Genomic DNA, 27,524 nt, shown 5'->3' on the forward strand with positions numbered 1-27,524 from the left:
TTCATAGTTAGAAATATTTATGTTTTATTTCAACTAAATTTTAGAGACTTTCCAACTTTCCTTTGAAGTCAGTGCTTCAGAGATTGCATGTACTGAGACAAACATAAAATAATCTATTTTTTTAAAGTGCAACAAAGAGAAAGACAAATTACATGTTTTTTAAATAAAATTAAAGGCTTTGTGATTTATTGCAGAAACAAAACCAAAAAAAAAGTATAAAATAAAGCTGGATTTGACTGTCTCTTCCCATGCGACTGCTGCAGGGACCTGTAACATGACAAAATCCATATTGAAGAGGATTATGGAAAATACATCCCAATATATTTAATCAATTTCTAGCAAATTTAGACAGCCAACTTAATACCTTCATCTAGAAAATATTACATGTATATCTACTGTAAATAGCTCAAGTCAGTTTGTACACCTCCTAAAATGTCTTTCTTATTGGAAGAAAAATTAGCATGCTTTGTGGAGGTCCTTGGTATTGGTCTTTGGAGGAGCAAAGCAGGCATGCCTTGACATTATTTAAGAATGTATTATTGTTTTAAAATGTATTAGCTCAAAGAACAGATGCTTTTGTGCATCAGGCTTTGATGTTATTTACCCTGTTTCTGACAAACATTTGCATGCATGTACACAAATTAAAAAGGAAAAAACTGTCTTTCTTTTGAAAGCTGTAATGGTTAAAAATGGCTTCAAGCACGTTTTACCTTTCACTTGGCTATTATTCCAGAGATTCCCTGTGGAAGGAGTTTCGGAATGAATCCTTTAACTAAAAGACAAAATAAAAAACAATTAAAAAGGGACCACTTACTGTTGCAACTTCTTGCAGTGCACACTGAGAACTTTGAACCAACATTACACATTCTTTTGTTCCTTTTCCATTTTGATACTAAGTCAAAGTTTATTTATCAAATGCACAACAATACGGCGTGCAGCAGTAGTTGCTGGCAATGAAATGTCTTTTTCTGCGAGCTGCGATATGCGATATTCTGCGATATGAAATCATTCTGAAATGTTTCCGCTACTGCTACCGAAAAATAAAATAAAGATTATATAAATTAGTGTGTACCATTATCTGTTCTCCCTTTGTTTGTGTGGTATTCCTCTGTGTGCTCTGGTTTCCTCCCACAGTCCATTGACATGATGTTAGGTTAATTAGTTTCTGTAAGTTTAACTCTGGTGTGAGTATGTGCGTGCTTGTGTACAGTTTATGTGTGAACTACAAATGGACTTGCATCCATCCCATGCAGGGTATATCCAGCCTTGTGCCCAATGCTTCCCAGGATAGGCTTCGGGCCACCGAGACCATGAATTGGATAACTGGTTATTGAAAGTGAGGTGATGTAATGTGCTATCATCTGACGTTAAGATTTTGTTTCCGAGCAAAAACCAGAAGTGTTATCATTACAGTAATGCAAGCTGTAATACAGATGCACAAGAGGTAGGCTCTTCAGAACACCAGAATGGCAGCTGGCTGTCACAGCCGTCATCCCTTCTCTAGAGGGCACTACTACCTTTTATTATTAGTTTCATTATTACGTGCACCTGTCTCCTGTTTAACCCGTCACTATATAAGCTATGTGCCTCTTAAGCTCTTGGCTCTGCATTGGAAGAAGGACGCCCGGAGGCCTGCCTAGCATCAAGTCGCCCTACGTCCGCGGCTTGAGGGCTTAGGTTTCCGATCGGCATCCTGACCCAGCTCAGTCCGGGGCCCGGATCGCCTGGCCTCGTCAGTCTGTTGTTAACCTCGTGTTCCTGTTCCGGATCCTGCTCCGGATTTTAACCTTGTCTTGTGGATCACCCGGCTTTGGATTTTGGACTGCACCCGGATTTCCCCCTCGGACAGTTCTGGACTTGTTTACCTGCGCTTCCCCCCTTGCACCTCGATCACTGTCGGCACCGCCCCCTGTTCGCCATCCCTTCCTCTCCTAACTGTTTTTCCCGTAGCCCTTTTCCAGTCACTTCCGGATTATACCGTCTGCACAGGGTCCTAAACTACACACTACTCGGGAGTCAGGACCGGCTCCCATAACACTGGCACAGACTTTAGCCTCCTTTCATGCTTCCCTTCGCATTAGGACTGTCACAGTAGCTCACATATTTACTTAACTTTACTAAAAAACTGCAATCAAATCTCAAAAAAGAATCTCGACAACACGAGATTCATCATTCATCAGCAATCAAAGGAACGTTTTGAATTCAAACATGCAGCAGTACAGACATGGTCATCTTACATTTTGTAGAAATGCCAAAAAGTCTACTTTTTCCTGCCTCTTGAGTGCTTTGGAAGTAGATTCTCTAGCATGAATGTCCGCCTCAACCTGGGTGCTGTCCTCCACAGGATGTGTGTCTCTATCTCCTGTCTCTCGTAAAAATTCCTGCATTGTTGCTGCATCCCTTAAAGGCAGTATATCCTGGAGGTGAATCTCTGGCAGGAGAGAACACTGTGTGGAGACACTCCTTGTTGATTTGATTTCCAGATCTGGCAGGGAGGAATAGGTGGACTTCTGGTTTTCTGGTGTTTTTATCTTCAGCTGTGCATGAAGATATGACTGCTCATCCAGCAGCCTGTGCACCTGCTGGAAATAAAAGAGCCCAAGGATAAAACTTCAGAATAAGAGACAGCCGTAGCACATGCATTGATAGTTTAATGCTGAATAAAAATACGAATTAATACTTTATACCTTCCATAGTCGTGATACATGAACAGTATGATATTTATTTTGTGCTACAAAAGGGTTTACGTACCTGGCCAGCCTTCATAAAGGGGTTGTCCGTCATGTGAGTGCTAGTTTATCATTCATACCTACAGTAAATAACGTGCCTTACAGGCGTCTCCTCTTCTAAAATGCTACTGAATAATTTTAACTGGACATTTCTGTGTCTCTGTTTATTACAATACGCTCTTCGGTTTTCCCCTACTCAGCTACACTTGCTAGATAAATTACGACCCGGGGAATGCTAAGAAATCTCATGTGTTCATTTCAGGCTTTGCCCTGAAGTCTGACACAAATCAGTTAAGGGCTTCCCCTTAACTTTAAATACAAAATAAATGTCAATTATAGCCCATTCATCTCAAACCTGGGTATAGTATGTATCTTAACCATGAAACATTATATTTTTGCATGAAATTTGAAAATATCAATCAATCCAGCATGGCTTTTAGTACAAAGCATTGTTAACCGATAATCAGGAAAAATAGACAATGCCTATGTAAAATTAATACCATAAGAATAAACAAAAACCTAATCATTCAGAAAATAAGGCAATAGAAGAAAAGACTTCTACCAAATTACTAAAGATGAAAATACAGTTTTTGGTATGCATAGATTATATATAATGGCCTTCAGAAATATCCTTACCATGTTTAATCCTTCATCATAATTAAAGGCAAGATCTGCTAGCTGAAGCTCAAGCTCATTTACTTGCTCTTTCACAGCTGTTCGTAACTCTTGTATGCACCTGACCTCCTCTCTAAGGGATAATAAAAATAAGTAAATTAGCAAACAAAAAATTATGACAATGAAAAGGAATTAATTCTCATGGTTCCTACAGCTCTGTGCCAAACTGTTCACCAGCTGACACTTAGAAATTTGGAATAGCTTCTAATATACAGTATTGGCATGTCTATTTCAAAGAAATTTGTAGAGACCCCAAAGATTGCAAAAGTATACCTGGCTCCCAGAATGATTTGGTATCCCCACCAGCAAAAACTAGAGTTAGTCCTTTTGTCGTTTTATCATTTCTATCATTAAAATAAGATCCATACATAAATAACTTAATTAAGTTATGTTTTTATCTTGGGCTTCTGATCTTAATGCTAGGTTGGTAACGTGATTTACAGTCAACTTTTTTATCACTGATGTCATTTATTATTATACTTTTTCTTCAGACGGAGAACAAAAAGTAGATGAGTTGTTCTTACTTGTCAATATCTGACAGAAAATCATAAACTGAAATTTGTTCTTTTCCAAGTTGTTCCTCAATTCCCACAAACGTTTCTCGAAATTTCCGTAAAGATCTTATCAAGCCTTCTAATTCCTCCAGCGTGTACTGTCAAAACAAAATTCAAATAATGTACGTGGTTTATTAAAATATTACACACGAATGCATGAAAAAATATTATTCAACACACAGTATCTATGATCTACCATTGCAATAGTAACAGTATTCTATTGTTCCTAGATAATGTATTCACTTTTAAAGGGCTATATGCATATATGCATAATTGTCACTTCTTGTCTTCTGATATGCCAGAACTAGTCACTGCCTAAAACACAGGGTTTAAAGTTTAAGTTTTTTGTTTTGTTTAATAAAGTATTTTCTTAGTACTCTTACGTATCCTAATACCATTAGATGTATCCCATTTCCTTAATTTACTCCTTGTACTCTTCAAACAAAAGCCATTTTTTATAATAACCGTATTTATAATTAAAAAACACAATACTTTAAAAAACAAAAATCACAAATCTTTATATTGTACATAGAGCATGGGGTTTACATGCATATATAGAAACATTTTGTTAAGTTCTATAGAATTAATAAAGCATACAAATACAGTATAATGTATTTTCAACAAATTCTTTGACTCTGGTCCTTGCGTGACTATAAAATCTTCTGGTTTTCATTTCATTTGATCTCTTCGTAAGAACACTGAACTAATCATTCACTCCCTTCCTCAATTTTTAAAGAAATATCATGATGAAAAGACACCTAGAATACTTAGTCCTTCAAGGATCTGTTGAGAAATGCTGTTCAGAAGAATTGTTTGCAGTTACATCATGGTGTATACTGTATGTTTAATAACAGGTTTTTGCATTTTATGTTTGTCACTTCAAAAAATATATTTAAAACATATCTTACTATGTTTCATAACTTATAATGAATATCTTATACAACTTTGTGAGGATTAATACAACTGTAAAAGAAGGCTTTTAATAAACTGCAACAATAATATTCCTGAATTCTCATGTCTCAGTTCTCTTCTCTTATTATACAGGTTCTATGTGACTCTGATGCTTCTGCTCGAATTATATCTTATCTTATCTGATATCTATCTTACTTTTCCAGCTCAGATAGCTTGTGTGAGAGGTCTTTCCAAAGCCCAATAACAGGAAATGACAGAGGGAAAAGTTATCAGAGGTGCATCTTATTAAGGCAGTAATGCTCTACTAACAGACTTTAGATGTTTACAAGATGTTAATTGCTTTCCCTGTAGCCTTCCTTCATGTCAGTTGAAGGTGTTTTATACACAAACACTGTCAGACGTAGCCATTGTGAATCTGTCCTCCTCATGCTCAGATTTTAAGATCCTTAGGAAAACCATGAAATACACAAGATATTCATTGGAGAGAGTTAGCAGGTAGGCTTTTATGGAAAATATAAAAAAATCTAAGGTACTTCTGTTTGTTGAGGGATTTTTGTTATAAACACAGCATAACATCAAAAATTTAGTATATTACGAGTAGTGGAAAGTTAAAGGTTTAGTTTAGGTTTCATTGTCTGTTTTGCTTTTTTAATTAACCTCAGTCTCCCCACAGAGAGAGCAGACCTAGTTTTTAAATGGTCAGACTGCGATGTATAAATCTCCGATTCTGTATTTAGAATGCCATCTACTGGGAGATACAGAATCTCAATTATGCAATGGGGTTTTGAGGTCTAATTGAGCAAAAGGAAATCTTTGGTTTCTAAGCATGCCCTGTATTTTTGAGATGTTGTTTGTTTTGTCTTTTGTTACTTAATCACTTAGTAATGACCACATAATTTCCAGAGTTTCCAATGGCTCCTGCGGTTGGCTGATGTAGAAAACCCAACATATTGTCATTTGGAAATGACGGAGCTAATTAACTTTTGTCCCACTATTGCTTCTCAGAGTCATCGTCTTGCTTTCTTTTAGACATTTTACACATTTGCTAATGTTGGCCATGCTAAATGTGACTGTATAGTACATCCAATGAATCTTGTGTCCCACCACAACTGAGGTACTGTACCTGCCTTCTCTCCTTCACAGTAAATTGGGTATATGTTATTGTACAAACCAACCAAATATTAAATACCTCATCTTTTTTTTCTCTTCTTAAATGAATTATGTAAAATGGAATTATGCACTTGGCTTACCGGAAAGGTGGAAAAATTTCTTACAGCATGTTGAAGGAGCTCCAAAGTTTTACTGATGTGATGTTCCCTTGAAGTGCATGAGCTATGGGATGAACAGCAGCTGCAATGGTGCTCATGCCGACAACAACAAGAAACCTGGCCTGAGACGACCTCCTCATATTGTCTTTCATCATGGTCAAGCCCAGTATCCAAAGACATGGATTTTGTCCTAAAACTGGAGCTCTGCATTCCATGTTTAGGTGCTGTTCTATGTAGATGATCAGCATTGATCTGATAAACATTATTCTGGTGTTCTAAACAAGGAACACTTTGAACATCAGACCTATTTCTGTTGAAACAGGAATTTTGTTGGACTCGCTGGAAAGTCTGTGCGACAGATCCTAAAGAAGTGTCTTTACTTTGTTTTACACTGTTTTGGGAAAACGAGGCTAGATTCGAAGGCATTTGCACAGTGACACTTCTGGTGGACCTAAAACCTGACTTAGCTTGCATGTGTGAGTCCTTCATGTTGTGAGTTGTCTTGATTTCTGAATCTGGAATAGGGTGTGGAGAGAAATCACCTAAATTGTAGTCTGAAAACATTGTTTCTGCAGTTACACTTTGCCAAAATCTCTGGTTGGTTTCTGTTTGTGACCCTTCACATTCCATCTCAGAATTATCAAAAGAAGCATCACTAATCCTTCGTTTAGTACCAAGTGTAACAGGAAATTCCTCATCCCGAATTAATGTTTGTGTCTCTGTAACATCTTCATATGGGGATTTATCATCCTTTGTGCCGCGGTTCAACCAGGCTGTTGTTCCCTCTTTGAAAGCAGGTATCTGTACCTGATTTTCTTCATTTATAACTTTTACATTCAAGTCCAAAGAAGATATTGTTCCCATTTCTCTGTTGGGAATCAGACTATTTAAGTCAGAAGCATATGTTTCTGTACTAGTCTTCAGCTGTCGCTTTGCCTTTCCATTTTCTTTGTTATAAAAATTGTCATTTAAATTTCCCTCATTCACATTTACATTGGATCCACAGTCTTGCAATGATAACCCCTCTGATTGTTCTGCTTTCAAACATTTCTGCATTTCACAGTCTTTACTGTCTTCTGTACGGTCTTCAGTGTCCACATCAGTCCCAGAACATATTTTGTTATGCCCAAATCCCAGATCTGAAACTGCATCAGTGTGGTCACTTGATATCAGCTTGGGTGTCTTTGTATGTTCTGCTTCTTCAGATTCTGTGTTTGCGAAAGATAGATCCTTGCTTCCCTTCAGAGTACTCTGGCTGTCTATGCTGTCTCCAGATATTGTATGCAATGCCTGCAAGAAAAGATCACATTTCTGGGAATGAGAATCTAATTTTGTACTACAGTCCATATTCTTTTAGATTTTCCATCACTGCAAATTTGTTTTAGAGAAAAACAAATTACAATCACAAAGCAACTTTTTTATGATTATGTACATCTACTGTATGTCTCACACGAAACACTTTAGAAAGTCAATTTCACAATTTCACCTACAATTATTACTATGCAAAACTAATTGGTATTGCATATCATCAGTTATGATACTCTAAGATATTGTGATATGTTGAAATGTTATTATCTCATTATTTGTTATTTTAAGGAATACAAATACATGCATGGTAAGAAATGCTTGCTTGAACATGTGCAGTACAGCTTCATTAAAGACGTGCATTCAACAGCTTAAATCAAACTTCAACAATACTATGAGTTTCAGTAAAGTCAGAAGTACACTGTCTCTGAATTTGGTTAGCAGACACTGACGCAGGCTTTAGAAACTGGCTTGCAGTTACTGATGGTAATTTCACTGCACAGTGTTACATTGACCATGTACTGAGACCTGTTGCTCTGACAACCCCAACCTCAGTTATTATTTCCCGTAACCCCAACCTTATTTCTCTTAATCTTTCAGCACTCATCCTTCGCATAACAGAGGTCACTCAAAACTTCTTGCAAGGACCTGGGATCAATGAATTTTGGCCCACATACTGTAATAAGCTGGACAGATACTGTATGTACTGTACCAATGTCAACTACTGCTAAATAATATCAATTGACTGTGATACAGTATATGACCCATATTTCATCATTATCACGATTCTAGTGTCGCATTTCTAAAGTGTTTCCATACGAATATACATACAGTACAATAGTGGATTCTTTTATTTTGGGAGAAGAAAATGTTTATTATGGTTTCATATGATACATATGTATTATATTTGCAGTATATTTTGGTCCGTTGTCATTACAAATTTCTAACATGTTTCCAAAAGGACAATGAAATTTCATGGTGTTGTAGGATCTGCTTGAGTTTTTCTCTGGTGGATATGCCTTCTCTTCTGGCTCAAAAGAAGGAGACATCCTCCACTGTTGTGGATCCATTCCAATAGTTCATCTGTTCAGCTGTTTGATGACATTATGCAATGTTCCCCAGCGTTTCTCAGAATGAAATGGTGTTATGTTGGATGCCAACATTCACGATGGTTGCCTTCGCACCAATGTTTGGCCAACGTTTGTTTGACTTGCCTCTCCCACAATGGCTGGGGACATCTGCAACTCCATTGTCCTTGAAAGGTCCAGTTTCTCTGAAATGCATCTTGAATCTTACTCCATTGTCACCTTCCTAACTGTTCTCTTCATCATCTATCCTGCTTTTCCATTTTTTTTTTCATTTTCACTATCCTCCTTCTCTGCCTCTTAGCATTGGTGTTGCGTTTCCCTGGGGTCTAATTCCAAGTCACATCCATTTTAAGTCTTACTATTTATGAGGCATTTTTACAGGGCAAGGGAGAAATCGTTGCAATTTTTCAGTCTGCGCAGTGTTTTTGTTCAAATTTATTTTTTCTCATTTCATTCATGAAGAAATTAAATGAACGTTGTACGTAAACTAATTTAACTGAAAGAACTAACCTCTTCAAGACATAACACGGTTATTTTATGACTGAATTTATCTTCTAAATCTTCTAAAATCTTAGTTATTGGGTGGCCCTCCCAGGTGGAAAGGTGAATGGGAAGAAATCAGTATTTTTTTAAAAAAACATCACCCACCAATGAATGCATTTCTAACTTGAAGCAAAACCAACCCTCCTCTGGTCACCCACGCTTGCATATCAGAAGCCGCTGGACCCATTTTCTTGTGTTTTGGGAACATACAAGCATTGGACTTTTGGAAATATGCATCACATCTAGGCTAAAAACATATTTGTTTAGTCAGGCCTACAGATAAATACTTAAAAAACGCCGGCCATGCAACCTACCAATTTCTGCTTTCATTGTCATTCACTAATACTTTGCTATCTCTTTTCACTCCTTCCCTCCTGAGCTGGACGGTTTGGATGCCAGAATCCAGCTCCTCCTACTGGTCGTTAAATCACACAGCCGATTGCCTACAAAGCTCTTCCTTGCCTACCTCTGCTAAAGCCAAAACTGCAGTCCTGCTCACCTGAGCACCTGCCAGACTCTAAAGTTCTACTAAACTTAGTTTAGTTAAACTTACAGTAGCTCAGTTGACACCCAAGGTAAGGTTAGGGTTAACATCCTCACACTACTTTGACAATTTTTAAGGTCAGCGCTGGATTTTGGGGCCCAAGGTAAGTTTAGGTTGAATGATTTCTTCCTCCTATCTGAATTTTTTTTTTTCGGAAACTCTCTAGGGCCTGGATGGCGAGGTGCACCGCACAGTAATTTATCCCAAAACTGAGTCGGTCGGATCAAAAGTTCTAACCAAACATTATAGAATCTATTTGCAAGAGCTTTTATCGGTGGTTTTGATTGCTTCTCACTCATACTTTTTAGCAAGTTTTAGTAAGTTCGACTCTACAAGGCCACCGGACTGACCGACCCTGGCGTACTCTCTCCTCCCCCCACCCCACAAACTCAACTTCCCAGTGAAAATCACAACCGAAGGAAACTAACTGAACATTCTGGACACTTTTGGACATTATCGTACTTGACTGAGCTTAAAATACTAGTCCGCTTTTCCCACCATGTAATTCAATATAGACGACTTTCATTTCTGTACACTTCACTGAACCTAGTGAGGGCCAGAGGAGGATAGGCTCCACCTTTCGAACCTTGGTTCCTCTCAAGGTTTCTTCCTACTATAATCTGAGGGAGCTGTTCCTTGCCACGGTCGCCAGGGCTTGCTCACTGGGGGTTCAGGCCCGGAAATCTGTAAAGCTGCTCAAATTAAAGAAAGATCATTTCTTTACTCAAAGGGCTGGGGAGCAATTCATTTATCCCTAAATGAGGTCTGACCTTATCCGTTTCCCATTGGGCTTTTGGAGAAAAGCATGAGAATCACATTGGAAAGTGCAAACTTTCAGATCTGCATTCCAGGGCCCATGACCTTACAGAGATTTTACTGAGTTTGAGACCAGTGACTTAATTGTTTACAAACAAGGCTTTCATATGATTTGAAATTGAAGATATCCATTTCCTTTTTGCTATAATGGCAGGATTTAAGATCAGCTGTGGCTGTGGAGGTTCTGCTCTTGTGGTTCATCATGACTTGCCGTTTTTTCTCCTATATTCAAGCCTCCAATGCTTATCTGTCTCCCATTTCAAATCGTCTTGTTATTAAAATGGGTTGTGGACTTTAGATAAAGGGAAAGACATCTTAACAGTGTCCATGGTTTTGAGGGCTGTTTATGATCCATGATGATATCATTTTCTTCATTTTTCTGGATGTGTCCTTGGTGGATGGATTCTGGTGTCCTTGACCATCCATTGAGGTTATTTGCATGTTCCTAGCTAATGTATGTTCTTAAATGAGTATCTGTCAATGATAACTACTCCTGTGTAAGACCAGGGTACCATGGGAAGAGTAAATTTTGCTCGACGTCTTATTCTCAGATGAGGCCGTTATACAGTACTCTGAAATTTGAGATTTATATTCTGTCTGTTGATCGTAATGTTTTATTCTATCCATCCACTGGACCAAGCTATAAACCCACATATCTGACTAAGAATGAAACATTTCTAAGTCAGGAAGCATTAAACTTTTATGACAAATAGAGCAATGGGCATTCACGGAGATGAGTATGATGTATCAATGAAAATGTCAGCTTAAAGCTTGCTTCTGTTCCAAATTTATTTGCATTTCAATATTTAGTTTAGTTTGCAATAACGTGTTGTGCACTTTATACTTACTAATCTGCATTATTGTTCTGTCTCATATCTGTCAAAAAAGAAGCAGTCAAAAGAAAATTCCAAAGGTTACCTTCAATACCTCAGGTGCAGGTGATGATTGTGGCAGAAGTGAAGGAACAAAAGGTTCTTCCAGAAACCCACTGCTGTCGGACTGGCAACTGTTTGTCCTTATAACACCCCCTCCTAGATGACAGGAACAGATTCAACGCCGTTAACCACAAAATACTGTGGAAAAGCATTAGGAGTTTCCACATTAAACGAACACGAATTACATAGTTTTACAAGACTTCTTTTCTTCATTGACAAAAATGTGAATTGAATTGAACTTTCTGAGGCAATGTTTGATAGGTGAGTTGTTATGCTCACATCTACTAAAATGTTATACTCATTAATCCACAGGTGTTGCACAGTGGATAAACACCACCGCAGATGTGGGAAAGGATGCATGTGAGAAGAAGTACTGTAAGCAGGGGGCAGGTTCAATCTGCAGTTTCGGATGGTGAATTTAATGGATGCCAACAGCAGAGGGAGTCATTGCTCCACCACTTAAGCTCCTACAACCTGTAAAATGTGTTGTCAATAGCACGGACAGTCATTTCTTTCTTTTTAACATTTTAACGTTTTGCTTTTCCTCTGAATGTTTAATTGCTATATCATTAACTTCTGAAGTTTGTCATCAGTTATCCCTGCAAAAAGAAAAGCTAAGACCCAAAAGAAATAATTTGTTTTCCTGACTGCCTTTTTCAAAAAAGATTAGATAATCAGTAAGCTGCCACTGTATGCTGTTGCTTTCCATTTAGCCCAAATGGCATGTAACCCTTCCGATTCGGGAAGTAAGGAAAGACAAACAGAAACATTTAAGTTGGATACCTTTGTAAAGTAAAGAAAAGGGCAATTGTAACTAAGTGATAAAAAATTCCAGTTTGCACTCGTTGGATGTTCTTATTCACTGTCTTCTTTCTTACTCTGATTGGAGTTTTTGGTAGTACACTCTCCTTTGGTCAGATTATGTTCTTCTAAGATTTTTTTCAATTCAAATAAGCTTCTGGTTAGAGCTGTGACTGAAAGAGCTGAACTCTCTCAGCTCTTCACAGGGATCACTGCAATAAGCAAACCCTTAGAATGCCAACAAGCAGTCATGTTATTACAAAAAGTCTTCTTAAGACTAATTAAAATTGTATTGCTTTTCTGTGTGAAACAAAGCTTTCAATACTGTAAATATTCAATAAAACAAAAGAGAGGTATGACTTGATTAGCTATAGACTGATGAACCAATATGAACACATACAGTGTGGCTATTTATCCTAATTATTACTATTAATTGTTAAACTAATTTTAAGTGAGTCTTATAAATACCTAAAATTTCTTCTGCTCCTGGCGCGGTGATGCTCCCTGAAATGCTTCCTTCATCAAAGCTGTGTATCTGGTGTCAAGAAGGGGAACATACAAAAACTGAAATCATGACATTCAGCTGTAAATACAGTTACAACACGTTCCAGAGAAAAGCCTCATGTGTGGACATACCTGGTTGGCACAGTGCTACAGACCACATTCTTATAAACAGCAAATGATGAACACATGGAGGAGGTGAGGTTTAGGATTGAATTAATTCTCCTGCCTGACTAAATATCTTAACCACGCTGAACAGAGCACTTATTCTTTAAAACATACCAAACGCTTCATTGAGAAACCCTTCTCACCAGTTAAAAGACAGCTGAGGGAAAGTCTATGATGCCTGAAGCTGACTTGGCTTTCAGTGCTGTGCTTGTGTGTAAAATACAGGATGTGACACGAAGAGAACGATGAGATACTGGCATCCAGTACATTCTGATAATGAGAGGTGTTTGTCATTGTGCACAATCCTTGCCTCTTCAAAAATACCAAAATACTAAATATCAACAGGAACCTGATAGAAACACACTACATAAGCCAAAAAAAAACATCTCCAGTTGTTTTGTTAACATTTGTTGTGTCCACACAACGATCAGTGGTGTAACCAGATACCATTTTTCTCTCTTTAAATCACAGAAAATCGCTGAAATCTCATACAAGCTGTTCAGCATGAGAAATATTTCAAAGGTTTTTCTGATGAAGGAGAGATTTTGAATTAGCATACCAACAGAAAGGCATGTTTGAACACCAAAACACTTTTTTTTTTAATGTAGCAAATGCTGCCTCAGTGATACCGAACACCAGAAGAGCCGTTAAAAGAACAAAACCTTACCTCCTCCATCTCAAAGGACTCGGGAGGTTCTCGGTCTCCTCCCTGTTTTCGTCTTGTAGCACCATAGCGAGGCTCCTTGGCTGCTCTCACTCTGTGGCCTGTCTCCGAGGCCAGGGAATGCTCTGGCTCTCTTTCTTCTGGAGGAGGCCGAGACATCAGGGTGTCGTTCACCGGTCCGGCCAAGTCCTCAGGGCAGGATATGGGCATCTTGTCACCGGCGGGGCCGAGCTCTTCCTCCAGCGGGGACAAGGACGCACTTTCCGGGAGACACGGCCTTGCACGCTTGAAAGCCGGCCTCCGGGGGGATGGCGCGGTTTCAGGAGGCTCTGCGGACTCCGGGACACCGGACGGCCCCAGTCCGGTCTGTCCCAAACTGATGGTCTTTTTGGAGGCCCATCGGAAAAGCATGCCGACCTTTGTTCTCTTGTCCTTCGCATCCGGAGGTCCTCCTTGAGCAGCCCCCCCGCCCGCAGGGCCCGGCGGCTGCGTCGCCACCCCCCCGTTGTGGACCAGAGAGGAAAAGGCACTGGTCACCTGCTGCAAAACCTCCAGCTGACGGAAGCGAACTGAAAACCACGCGTGAGAAATGCATTAGCCGCGCCTGCTTTCGTATTAAAGCCTGGCCTGCCATCTTAACTTGCTCTGAAAAGAAAAAGAGACTAACGTATTTACGGTCTGGTGCAAGTGACACAAGGAGGATGGCTTTAAAAGTTAACCTCACTGCTGACTGAAAGACACAACCAGTAAGCACATACATAAAGAGAGAGGGAGAGCAGAAAAGATGTCATTCATAAACTTCCCTATACAAGCCTTTCCAAAACTTTCCCATAAAGACATGGTGAATCCATAAGTGCATTATGTTTGACTTGGGGAATTCCTGTGTGGCCAGAGTATTCATAATCTCTGAAAACTTCTCATTGAGGAAAATGCCAGTTACAGTAATCTCTCTCAAATTTGTTCTAATCACTGTGCCATGAAGCAGTTTGTCATCTCCATATGACAACAGATCTTCCAGATATCAGAAAATGCAAATCTGTGTCAGTGGCATTCATACTGTTCCGAGGAAAAAAGAAAAGAAATGAATCCATGCAATAGCTCGCAAATTGAGTTTCACAAATATACCAGATCTGCGGTTGTCCATGGAGGAGAGAACTAATTAGACTTCTGTCTGGGATGAAAACACTTTGGAAATTAGTTTTGCGGTTTTACAGAAAGGCTGCATAAAAATGTACAGTGATAAATTCCAAATTGTCACATTCTACATCAGAAAAGTGCATCACTTATTTTACTCACTTCTGAAGTCAGGGTTCTCAATATCCATCCGCGTCTTTTGTGCTTGCAGGAAGACCTGGATATTGATGCCCCTTGCTTGCGATGCATAGTTGATAAACCGCGCTGGGATTTTAATAGAAATGTCAGGCTCTTCCATGCCAAATCCCAGGTCTAACAGGAGCTCTTCTGGGTCATCATGCCGAAATTCCAACACATCCATGACACTAGATCAGAAAGCATAGAGACATGAATATACAGTATTTAAAAAACATTTAAAATATACAGTACATACATTGTAAAAACATTTAAATATTACTTGAGGGATAAAAGAAGGCCACTTGCTATGAAGTTTATTTGAACCAGATGTCACTATTGAGTATCCACAAATCAGAAACATTTTCTATCCTCAAAGACTCAAGATGTTTTTATGATCACATTCTGCAGGGAGGGAAAAATGGTTATGCCAGTCAAATCACTGTCATTTTCTACAGTAAGCGGCTGCATAAAAATGTAATTGAGTCTCTTTATGGTGTACTGTACACACATAGATTGGAAAGTTACAAAATTGCTCACTTTTTCTTCATTTTAATGTAAAGTCTAAACAGTCTAAACAGAATGAAACAGAGTGAAATCTCTTAGATAAACCTCATACCCTACACTTGTTTGTAACCACTCATGTTATTTTTGAATACTTAGTAATGAGGACGCAGAATTTAAAAACAATTCTAACCTTACTATTCCAGAAGCAGCTGAATGTGATGATGCCAAACTGTTCCACCTTGACAGTAAAGGGTTTCCTAAGGATGGCTTCAGGGATCTGAAACATTTTCATAATAATTTTTGTTCTCTCACATATAAATTTAACTGCACCTCCACATGAATATTCCAAAGAAAACATTCTGTGTGCATGTTTACCAATCCATCAAATAAGCAGGACATATAATTATCCTCCTAAATTTAGGTACTTCAAAAAACATTGCCAATATATCTAATTGTTGTTAAAGAACTGGGATATACAGTTTTAGATGCATCAAACTCATCAAATAATTTAGCTGAAAATGTTGATTTATCAATAAAAAAACTTGAACACAGATTATAATTCCAAAAGTACTATAAATGTTTAACTTAAATTTAAAAAACGTTCTATTCAAAATGTGTAATGTTGTAGTCAAACTCATGAGATCAATAAGTTTATATTATGCACTAGTCACTCCAGAATAACTTCGCAGTTCTTGAAAACAGAATAAATAATTGATCACATAAATAATGAAGTGAACTAATGAGCAATTGAGAGAGTAAATTACATATTTTCCCCTTTAAGGAAGTACATACAGGACACTGCTTAATATTGTCTTTTTATTCTAGCTACACAAACTTTAGAATGCATGCATAATCCATTACCTTAAAAAATAAAAATCATTATTTTGTAAATATCACCCGAAACATTTCAATTTACTGGTTACAATATATATTGAACAATAAATTAAAAAGAATAAATCATATTATCATGCACTGATGTCTGGAAGGAGGTCTACGCTAACACTCAGTTCCTAGTTTATTTTAGATTTGCTAGGCAAATATTTTTCATCCATCACCAACATGTGACATGTTCCTTTTTCCCCAGTATGACTGCACTCTTGATAGACTGTTAGCACAAGTAAAGATAACTACTTTCGTTTCAAACAATGTTGATTTGTATGAGCTTTCAGGTGTCTTTGACTATATGATCCCAATACATGTGAAATATACAGCACTCCACTTTTGCACCAGTCTTAAGTTTATCAGATGTTTACGTTTAAAATGTTAAATCTGTATCAGTGGAACCATGCTCATTATAAAGGAGTCTGTATGGTTTGCCATCACTGCTTGTTTTGTTACACTGAACAGTTTCTTTGCATTTGTGACTCACAGTATCAACAGAATGACTCAAAAGAAAGGACTTGTATTCATGACTCAGTAAATGACAGCTGCACATGCTAAAATGTCTATTTAGTTGACTTTTTTCTCTACTCCAATATATGAGTCCTAATACCTGTGTCAATTGGCATTTGCATAGTTTATGCACGGGAAGAATAAAGCCTTGCACAAAAATATTCAATAAAGATATTGTATTTATTGAAAATTATATTTTTGGAATTTTTTACATCAGACAATTTATTTTCAGTTTGCTCGTTTCGTAAACATTAACAATTGAAAAAATGAACAGAACAATACAGAACTTTAGTTACTGTTTCAGACAATCTGCTTTATGACAGTGGCATGGATGTAAGCAAAATTAAGAAATTTACAAAAAAAACATTTACCTTAGATATTCTTGTACCGTCTTGCGAGGTGTGTTCTGTCCATATAATGACGCTGAAAAATAGAGGAAGAAATATTACTACAACATTGATTCAACATTAAATCTTTGATAAATTAGAACTGGTGTTATGGTTGTTTTCAATATCTGTTGATTTGTTTCATTATCTCTTGTAAAACAACTGTTCTCAAGTATCACTTCTTATTAAACTGCAAGTGCTTTAAGTCCACAAGATATAGCAGTTCCTGATCCTTCCTTTTGTTTTTGTTCATTTCTCCGAACATTATCAGTTTTTTTTTACTGCATGTCTGGTTTTCTAGGAAGGTTGTAGCCCGTCCTACTACAGGATTTTACTTTGTCCCAAACGTCTTTTTCAAAGTTTGCCAACTCACTGAAAAGTCCATGAGCAGCGAGGATTTTGAAGCAGACTGAAGGTAAAATGCCGGTGGTTCAATGTGTCAAGACTAAACTTGCTCTTCTTGTTCTTGGAATGGACTTCCCTCTATTAAATGCTCTTAAGTGTGACAACCCTATTCTTGGTAAACATGGCTTCTGTTTGTTTCTATCTGTTTCTATATGTTTTTTTAACTAAATGTTTGCCAATACTCATCTCAGGCAGGCAGATAGTTAAACAATTTTAAGCACATGCATCCTCTCGTGATTTTGGGAGACCACAAAATCAACAATCCCACTTACAGATGTCTTTTGTTTGCTGTCCGGGTGGCAAGTGCTTAAATTCCCCCCAACAAAAACCTTTTCCTTCTCACGTAGCCCAGAAATGTCCTGATAGAATGTGTGCTACTGCCCTTTAATAAACCTTACTGGGTTCAGCACATGTAGACTGCCACAGCTAGAGTTCTCTTCACTACTTACCAGTGATCTTTCAGAATGACTTTGAAGTTTCTTATAATGTCCTTCACAGGATAAGTTCTTCCCAAAAAGATGGTTGTCCTAAATGATCCTCAGCCTAACCCGAACACTAGCCCTTTCTCTCTGGGGGTCACTGTGCCTCTGAGAGCTGAGATACTCTGGCTACCCCATTGCACACCAGTGCCAGAGGAATCTCAGTCACACACCAGCTACTGAGACATGACCCCAGCTTGAATCCATGATCGTAGAGCTCATCCTGACTTGGATATACAGACCTGACATTCCTCTCATCGTTCTTCAAATCACTACATGTACTGTAGGCATGTTAGAGGCTGATAACTTCTACTAGAGGGGACTGGAGCCTTAGTCTGCTGTGTCACTAACCTGCAGAAATCCCTCACAGATCGATAAAGTACCCTGGAACGTGTTAATGTGAAGAATGTACCATAGAAAGGCTTGGTATTTTAAATGTGATAAACAGAAATAAATACTGAATACATGTTAGATGTTTATCTATGGTACAGATCTTGTTAATACAGTTCAAAACAGTGAATTACATATTGAAACCACAATGGGAAAACAGTGACAAATATTTTTTTTTAATGAAACAGAAAATCCTGATTAATTTAAAGACTAATTTAAGTCAAAACCCCTTATTCAGTATGTATTCCAACATGGAAAGATGTCTCCATAATTCCAGATGAAACAATGTAAGAGCACTGGAAGGAAGGTCACCCTTTGCAAGGAGATGTCATTAAAATGAAAAGAACATTTTGGAAGTATCTCCTTTTAATTTGTCCTCAGTAAGCAGAACTGCTTTCCACAACCTATATCGTTTACTGTACATAAAAAAAACAAATGCAACATATTTCCAAAAATCAGATTTTACTTTACATTAGGAAAAATATAAAAAAATATATAACAGTTTTTACCTTCAACACCCAAAATTAAGTCATCCTCTGCACTGACAAGCCTCTTCAGAGACCCTGCCAATATAGGGAGAAACAATATAACAAAATATGACCTCATACACCTCAGTTTGTACACAAAATAACAATGACGATTGAAGCACTAATCTAAGGGCACTAGTGGAAACAATGTGGAAGTGAATTTATAACCACAATCAGAAAGCATTTCTTTACTCACAGGGTGGTGGGAGTGTAAGATGAGATCCTCGAATCAATCAGCAACTACAGTACATATCAAACAGGGTCGATTTGTTACTAGAATAGCGTGAAAAATCTGAGAACATAGTTTTGTCTATGTAATACTTCATAAAAAAGCAATTAATAAAGAAATGCTTTCAATGCATATCAATTCAAATTTTGCCAAAGAAAGGCAAATGTGTATTAACAAAAAAAAAGTTATTTTAAAAATACTGAATGGCCCTGAATGCACGTTTCCTGTGTATTTGTTTTCCTTGTCCCCACATGCTGGTTTTGCATGTTGTTTTGAATGTTTTGACCTTGCTTGGAGATGTACGATTGCAATGAAACACTTCTTATTAACTCTGTGCCTTGGAACAGCACCAAATATTGTTTGGCATGTTTCAGTTCCATACAAGTAAAAAGAAAATAATGTTTTTTTTCTATAAAGAAAAAAGGTTAATAAATAAATATATATGTAATATGTAATTAACATCAATCTATATAACGTAATAATAATGTTCAATTCTCCGAAATTCTCAGGAGCACAATCATGACTGCGGAACACACATTTTTATGAATCAAATGATTACAGCGGTTTTACAGTATCTAAATACCTGTCAGTGCCACTGCAATCCTCCAGACAGTTTCACAATATTATTATTTTCCCACTTTCCACTTTTTAAAAAACACTGCTTTCAGCCCATTTTACCTTCACAGATGAAACTCTCTCAAAAGCCTCCTGAGACTTATATCCTGAATATAAACTTCACTCAACAATCACAGAAATGTCACCTGCATTAGCCACCACCTTAACTCGTCTTGGAATTTGGAATATACAGGCCAGTTAGCAATATATGCAATGTATTTATCAGGGCCTCATTATATAAAGAGTGCAAGACTCTAGAAAGTGGGCTACCATATCAGATTCCCCGCTGAATGTGAACAGAAGAACTAGGCGTACCATTTGGCTAAATAAAAACATTATTTTTATTCCCCAGGAAAAGGGGACAAAAGCCAAATATTATAAAAACAGCAAAAAGATAATTATGGTCAACTATGTCAAAACTTCAAAGAGCTTGGAGGCTGCTAAAATATCAAAAATTAAAAAAATAATTAAAAATGGGCCTATCAGGCACACAGTATGTTTGCTCTGTCGGCATAATAAACCTCATCACAGATTTCAAGTCTAGATAAAGAAATCCTTCCAGGTCTGTTTTAGCACATGTACATTGTGTGTCATTAGTGTGAACTGACCCCCCCCCAGATCCACTAAATTAGAGGTGGATAAAGTCTAAACTGTCGGTGTAGCTCAGCCCATGTTTCTTCCCTGCTTCTCTCCTCCGAATCTCATACTGTAGTCTCTCTGTCATTTCTAGACCTCTCCTCCAAATGGGCAGTACGCGCAATGCTAGCTTTTCACTACAGCACTTGTATGTCTGCCTCAACCTCAGCACTGTTTCTCCATCTCAGCTGTTTGCAATGTAGCATTGTCATCCGCCCATAAAACATCTTATGAACTCTGAGGTTGTCACAGCAATGTAGTCACTCCAACTAATCCGAAAAGAGAAGACATTTAAATGTATATCTGGATCATTAAATAACAATATAATTGTCCTCTAAAAGATACAACATGTTTAGTCAAATGAGACTTAAACATAAATGGAATAATTCAGATATACAGTAAGACATGATTTCAATGAATCGCTTTTTCAGAAATGGCAGCACATTTGAAATCTTTGGAACTACAAGAAGCAAAACAGAAACTAAACTCTTCTTGACACCCCTCTGAACAAAATCTTCACTGCTCAAAAATACAACCACTGATTTATTCATTCTAGAGGCCAGTTTGATGTTTTCTACATCCTACTGCTTTTCCCAGTTCACTAACATATTTCTCTACAGGAATGATAGCACCAACAATGATTTTGAAGCCGTATCCCCTCGACAGTCTGGCAAGAAACTTTTCTTTGGATCTCACCTTCAGCAGCCATAAACCATTAAAAGGTCATTAACCAAAAGAATCACAAAACAAAATTCAAAATCTAAAGAGACATCTTCGAATACAATTTGGTCAAAGAAACATATACAGACAAAAAGAAAAAAGAAAAAGAGAGGAAAAAAACTCGAGATCTGGCATACAGACACACACTCTTGACGGGTACAGAGAGAGAAAGCAATAACTGAAAGATGATAATATTATGAGGAAATACTTCTCAACCCCATGCAGAATCACAGCGAAATTCAAAAGAGTAACAAGAAAATAGTCAACGGCTGATTTTAAATACTCTGACAATTACAGATTAGGTTTAAAGACAAAAATAAAAAAAAACATCCAGTCTCTCTTACCTGCTTGCTCCAAGCACTGAGCTGTGTCTTGATTTGCATCCTCCCTGCGAACAGAAGCCAAGCTCAATTGAAAAGAAAAAAAAGAACCGCAGCTTGCTTGCATCAAAGCTCCGGAAAATATGCTTCATGTTATGTGAGATGCAAAAGAGAATTTCTGGTTTAAGATGTGACCCTGGATCCCTGACGGAGCAAAGCGCTCGTTGCATATGGGCTATTCCCTGCAAGAAAGAAGTCGGCTTGTCGGCTTGTGAGTCACAGCTGCCAACGGCGTCTGTGAGACAGGGTACAGTACACAGCACATAGTACTCCCTCACCTTCTGGTGATACAACTGCACTATTCCCCTGCACTGCCAGCAGGAGCCCTCAATACCGAAAAGAGAGTAAGAATATCCAGGGCGTGGGACGATCTTTGATCTGGGTCCATCACAGAGGTGGCTGGAGCCCCTGATAAGAGGAGAAGGCGGCAGACTGACGTGTAGAGAGTAGCCAGCTTGCACGACGGCATGTCCCGGGAGTCTGAAGTGCACAGCTGCCGTTGACAGAGCAGATGGCTGTGGGGTTTGGTCCACCATGCAGGCCACTAAGAGCGTGGAAGACAGAGCAGCGCCACGGACATGATGGAACAATGACCTTGCATCTGTAGATAATGGGCAGGAGCTGGACCACCAAAGCCACAGGTCACCAAACGGAGAAGGAGCTACTGCTGTCCCACCAGTAACTCTGCCAGGCTGGAGACCTAAGCCATCAGTGCAGAGAGAGCTCCTCGGATTTCCAGGTCCCCTTGTGATGCTCATCCTATCTGTGGAGGACTCTTGACCAGTCCTAGAGTGTGGGTATGACAGGCCAGCACTTAGGGGGGTCAGTTTTCTCTGCTGCTGAGAGCATGATGTAGCAGTCTGAAGAAGAGGAACTCCTGTCAGGTCATATACCAGTACAAGCTAGGTATCATGGCAATGCTGACACACACAGATGTATGGAATGCGTGTGGGTAAGGTGAGCATGGGGTATGATGGGATATGTGGAGTGCACAGAGGTATTCATGATAGATATGGATGTATGAGGTGCACAGAGGCACAAAGTGCCTGAGACACGAACGCCATGAAGAGTGTGGGAGACATCGATGTATGATGTGTTACAGGCACAGCCGGACCTCGTTAATTACCAATCAACATTCCACACATGACTCTCTATTTCCAACCTCTTCAACTCTCACTTCACTGCTCGGTATTGAGCAGCCTGCTGTTTTCCTGAGACCTAATAACCCCTTCTCCTGCTCTGGATCCTGACACTGCTTGCCTCACCGACTTCCGACTTTCGTCTAGCCCCTTCGGCTTTGTTCATTCTTGGTCTACGGAACTGACCTGCACAAGGTTCTTCCTGACGCTCCATAACATGATGGACACAGAAGCTGGAGCGCATGGGGGATATGGATGTGTGACGTGGCACGGAAATGAAATGCAGGGGCGTTGACACAAAGCTCCAGACAGAAGTTCGGGATTTTGTAGCGCACAGACTGGGAAAGCTGACCTCTGGGAGCGTGTTTTCATTACAGCGGAGGACAGCACTCAGTGGAGGAAGAAACTGCCTCTATACACAGTGATCCCCCTTGCAGACGCAGCCTCTACTGTTTCAAAACTGATCCACAGAAATAAGACAAAAAGAAACACTCCTCACCAGCCATCAGAGATAGCCAGCGGAGAAACGAAGTGCAGGAAGAAAACAGCAGCAGAAAGTGGTGACTGAAGAAAGACCAATACAAAAAAAGAGACCTATGGCAGAGATCTCAGAGGAGAGATGCTGAACTTCTGAAATTCAGAAGTCAATGTTTTACTTTTAACTAGGAGACAGAGTTGTGGAGTTAATCTGACTCAAACAGATGTTAAGGTCCTGCTCCCAGAGGAAAGACTCATTTGTTCTCTTTTTTGTGAAAACTTCCAGTCCAGGAAAGAGAGGCACCGAAGAGTTCAGAGCAGGAGAACATGGCCTCTTACATGAAGAAGCAGAACAATCTTGCATGAAGAAGCAGAAGTGGCTAACCGGTGGAATAGGGGGAGAGGGCCCACACTACACACTGCACTGCCTAAGGAGTACTATGCCATTTCCCACAGACATTTATGGTCTCTGATACACAAGGTTCATTTCCGTACAGGCAGTACTGGGTTTGTGTGGCTACGTTTTGGAAGGAAAGGGAACTGGAGAATCAGATCATTTTGTGTTACAAAGTCTTAGAAAACTTTCAGGGTGAAACATTTGCTTTTTGTTTTTTGTGGTTTGGACCGCTTACTTACGTACGCCCAGAGATCAGCCACTGTCGAATGCTGTCTTGTTTATAGTCTCCTGTTAACAGAAATGGGCCCAAGTGTGAGATGTACAGAGGTTATACAGAATGATTAAATGCATTTCATCCTAGTGCTCACGTTTAGTGCTTTCTCAGGAATCTCTGATTCTGACGTATAGAAAATATTTGCAGACAAACACATCTACATGTGCAGCAAAATATGTATCTGCACCCCATTAGCTCAGCAAAGACAAAATGTCAGATGGTGTTTCCTCATCCTTGTCCACTGGACTCCACTGTCTGCTGGTTTTTTATTCTAGCTGAGCTTTCTATTACTGAATTCATTAATTTGACAAAAGACTTACTTCATTAAAGTGCGTTTACAGGCACTAAAAAGTGCGCTGAATCAAAGCTGGAAGCACAGATCATTGCTGGACAATGATTTTGCTAATACACTTGATTGCTACATGATGGAAGCTCCATCGCTGACAAGTGACACAGCTGCAAGCCTTGTCAAGTGATTTCTCTGCTTTCTGCCCCCTGTGTGTCTTATGAAAGGATATTCAGCGCAGCAGGTATAGTGGTGAGCAAGCTGCGATCTGCTCTAAAATCAGAAAATGAGAACACCTTGCTTTGCATACAAAAATGGTCATCGAAAAAGCCCAGAACACTCCTACACCATAAGGGCAGGTGTCTCTAAACTGGATTACCCATAAAAGGTACAAAATGGTAGCAGTATCACTGAGCATCCCACAGTACATGTACTGTACAGCTGATACTTTACCAGGTTTGCTTTCAGTTAGTATTTGAGGAAGCTGTTGCTCATCCATCTCCGGCCATAGCCCCTTGGATGACATGAAGTTGGCTCGCCTTGCATTCTCAAAGTTGCTTCTACTGCACATCATTGTTCACCCTTCTAATATTTAATATTGCTCTGTTAAAGACATTAAAAACAGTCATTTACTAAAATCACAGCTTTCCTGCATAGTTCTGGCACATCTGTATGTTTTATGCATTTTTTTCGAAATTGCAATGCATAATTGCAGGCAAATGCATGGGATAAAATTGCGAAGAGGCTAAGTATGCTCTCTTGGAAAAAAATATCCAGGTAAGACAGCTTCCTTCTTGATGATTTAACTTCTTGATTTTGAATTTTAATGGTGCTAATGACAACTACCACAAAGCGAGAATTCCTCATTGCAATGGGATTCAGAAAGATGTGTTCTTATACTTTCCTGTGTTAGTAGATTTAATGGCGCACTTCAAAATAATACTTCAAAAGTATTTATCAGTCAACGTGAATGTGGCCTGGGCTAAATAATAATCCAGATGCTGTCTCTGAATGCCACCACTGACCACGGATAATGTCAAACTCCACTTTCAGATTATCACATTATTAAATATGTTGCAGACAATTTTTTACGCTTCTTTATAAAAAAGATAGCTCTCACAAGCATGTGAATTTATTACAAATTGTTTTCATCCTGTGAAAGTAAAATGTCTAAAAACATTTTTTTCAGCACACATTTTCTGTGCGCAATGTTACAACAGAGTAGATATTGTACTGATAGGACCGAAACACATAAATAATTGTTTGAAAGGCAGATCAGCAAACCGTGCACTGCCACTGTGTTTAACACTCACTCAGTGAAGTTTGTATTTAAAAAAAAGTCTAGCTGAGCCAACAGTGTTATTTTTAAGAACCCGCCTAAGGCATAATACTAGCCAGGCATTGTTGAGTTTGACTACATAGTCTGTGTAAAACCCAGTGACTGCACTCTGTTCCTGGAACGCTGAAGGGATTGAGGCATTCTATTTTAAAATACCAACCTAGAGCAAATGCAAATTCACTCTGATAAGTAGTTGTTCACTGCAATCACATGTTTTATGCGTGACACGGCATTAATTACTATAGCACATCACTACTGGCCCCATGATAGATAAGTAAATGTAACGACTAAATTAATTTCACAGGGTTTAAGCAAGGAAATATACAATGGGAGACATAATATTACCATACCAGTATCATTAATTATAAGGTGCAATTCAATAAATCCATCCATTCATTTTCTAACTGCTTCTTGCAATTCAGGGTCTTGTGGAAGACAGAGCCCATCCCAGCAACTGGGATTATCACAAATTATAACAAATAATTAAACTTGACTAATGTACTGTACTAAAACTGTTTTAATGGCATAAAGCTATTTTCTCAGTCAAATGTAGATAACATTTTTGCCATTTTTTTATTTTATAAGCATTATTGATTTTGGAATGAGCATATTTATACTGTATATAGCCTGACTTGATTTAGATCCACAGCTTCTATGGATCCTGGTGACTAGATTCTAATAGAAAAACATTTACACAAGATCTAATGAATTCAGAAGAAAAGTACAGATGCTTTTTATGAAGTGAAATTCTCACAGTACAGAAGTTCCCTGCTTAAAACCCACATTATCTCACCATTTTACAATTAAACTGATTGGAATTGAAAGTACTGCATTTGAATAATAAAAGTAGAAGAAAAACACAATCATTCATTCAAAAGACTAGAGTTTCTTAAATTAGCAAAAAATAAAATTATAAATTCCCTTGTGTGCTTTAAAAAACAAACTCATGGAATGATCAGAAGCTTACCTAGCATACTGAAAACAGTATGTCTCCTCATCCTTACATATATATTTTTAAAAGCAAATATTTTAATGAGACATCTGCTACCAAACCACAATTAATTAGTAAAAAAGGAACTAAAAAAATATTCAGTTTGTGCTTTCCTCTGCCCAATAAAAATCTTACCAAACTTTCCCAGTTACTTACAATTTAAACATCTACATTTAGTAATGGAGTTAAAATGTTTCAATTATTTATATTTTTCTTCCTTCCTATATTTTTCAAACCTTATAAAAATCCCAGTTCTCTACATGCTTGCTTAAATATGAAAGAGATTTTGATCAGAAATGTCTGCTATTACATATTTTAATGGTAAATATTGTTACTATTCACTTTGAATTGTGCTTTCTAGAAATACTACATTTCATAAACAGTTTCTTAAGTATCACAACTCAAGATTCATCTATTGCACTTACATATCTTACAACTGAAGTGCTAATAGTTCAACTAGTTGATAAATGATTATATCAGGGCTTAAGCAGTGCCACTTAAAAGTATTAATAGAAGCAGGCACATACACAAACTGCATCATATAATAAGACAGTAAAGCTCCATATAAAGTTTAACGTTTAAGTACAAAACATTCCCATACACCCATACATAAAGAAAAATAAAATAGACTAATGCAAAGCATCTCCTAAAAGCATGCACAGAAAGGGAAACGTGAGAATACAGCAGTTTACGTATCTACCTGTATTTCAGACTGACAGATTAGTGAACACAGGACTATTCCTCCTGCTACTGTATATCTATATTTACCCACCTTTTTAAGGTTGCAGTACTTGCTCCATTCAATTCAATATTAAGAACATATTAGGTGCGTTACGCTGTACTGCTCATTAATTGTATGGTTTTAAAAGTAAAACTTACAATATAAAGTCACCGAAAAATAAAGGATGTTATTTACCTATTGCGGTATAAATTCCTCAGTTACAAGGCACATCCGGGGCACAAAAATGAATTGAAGCATTTTGACATTTTTACCACGAGCTCTCGTGAACTACCCTACCGCACCGCCGTCAGCGTCGTCTGTCCGGGCCACGCGGTGCGAACAGAAGCGCACGAGTTCTCCTGCCTTTGCACCAGTCCGCCCACTTGTCATGTGAGACGGACTGTAAGTGTCTGTAACGAGATC

The 27,524-nt window shown here is 38.3% G+C and overlaps 1 protein-coding gene across 1 annotated transcript; it reads right to left on the bottom strand.

Annotated features, from left to right (window-relative positions):
- Window positions 1-27,524, bottom strand: itprid1 (ITPR interacting domain containing 1). The gene is made up of 17 exons (XM_088918732.1): window positions 27,297-27,524; window positions 24,504-24,653; window positions 23,730-23,778; window positions 21,442-21,485; window positions 18,880-18,933; window positions 17,082-17,133; window positions 15,509-15,595; window positions 14,800-15,002; window positions 13,507-14,072; window positions 12,639-12,705; window positions 11,353-11,465; window positions 6,121-7,428; window positions 3,929-4,056; window positions 3,366-3,477; window positions 2,238-2,582; window positions 711-772; window positions 1-267 (listed from the first exon to the last, which is right to left on the bottom strand). Exons 2-16 carry the CDS (start codon window positions 24,622-24,624, stop codon window positions 725-727), a joined length of 3,297 nt encoding a protein of 1,098 aa, XP_088774858.1. The 5' UTR covers window positions 24,625-24,653; window positions 27,297-27,524; the 3' UTR covers window positions 1-267; window positions 711-724.

The sequence above is a fragment of the Atractosteus spatula genome, chromosome 6, assembly GCF_055471065.1.
Source record: "Atractosteus spatula isolate fAtrSpa1 chromosome 6, fAtrSpa1.hap1, whole genome shotgun sequence".
Classification (NCBI taxonomy): Eukaryota; Metazoa; Chordata; class Actinopteri; order Semionotiformes; family Lepisosteidae; genus Atractosteus; species Atractosteus spatula.

What these genes read in the sequence shown, in the direction of transcription:
- itprid1 (XM_088918732.1), bottom strand. Translation starts at nt 24,624, where the DNA reads ATGATGTGCAGTAGAAGCAACTTTGAGAATGCAAGGCGAGCCAACTTC. An exon ending in TGAGAACCCTGACTTCAGAA is followed by an intron (nt 14,073 to 14,799) that starts GTGAGTAAAATA and finishes CGTGGTTTTCAG; the next exon opens with TTCGCTTCCGTCAGCTGGAG. An exon ending in AGTCCTTTGAGATGGAGGAG is followed by an intron (nt 12,706 to 13,506) that starts GTAAGGTTTTGT and finishes TCTTGACACCAG; the next exon opens with ATACACAGCTTTGATGAAGG.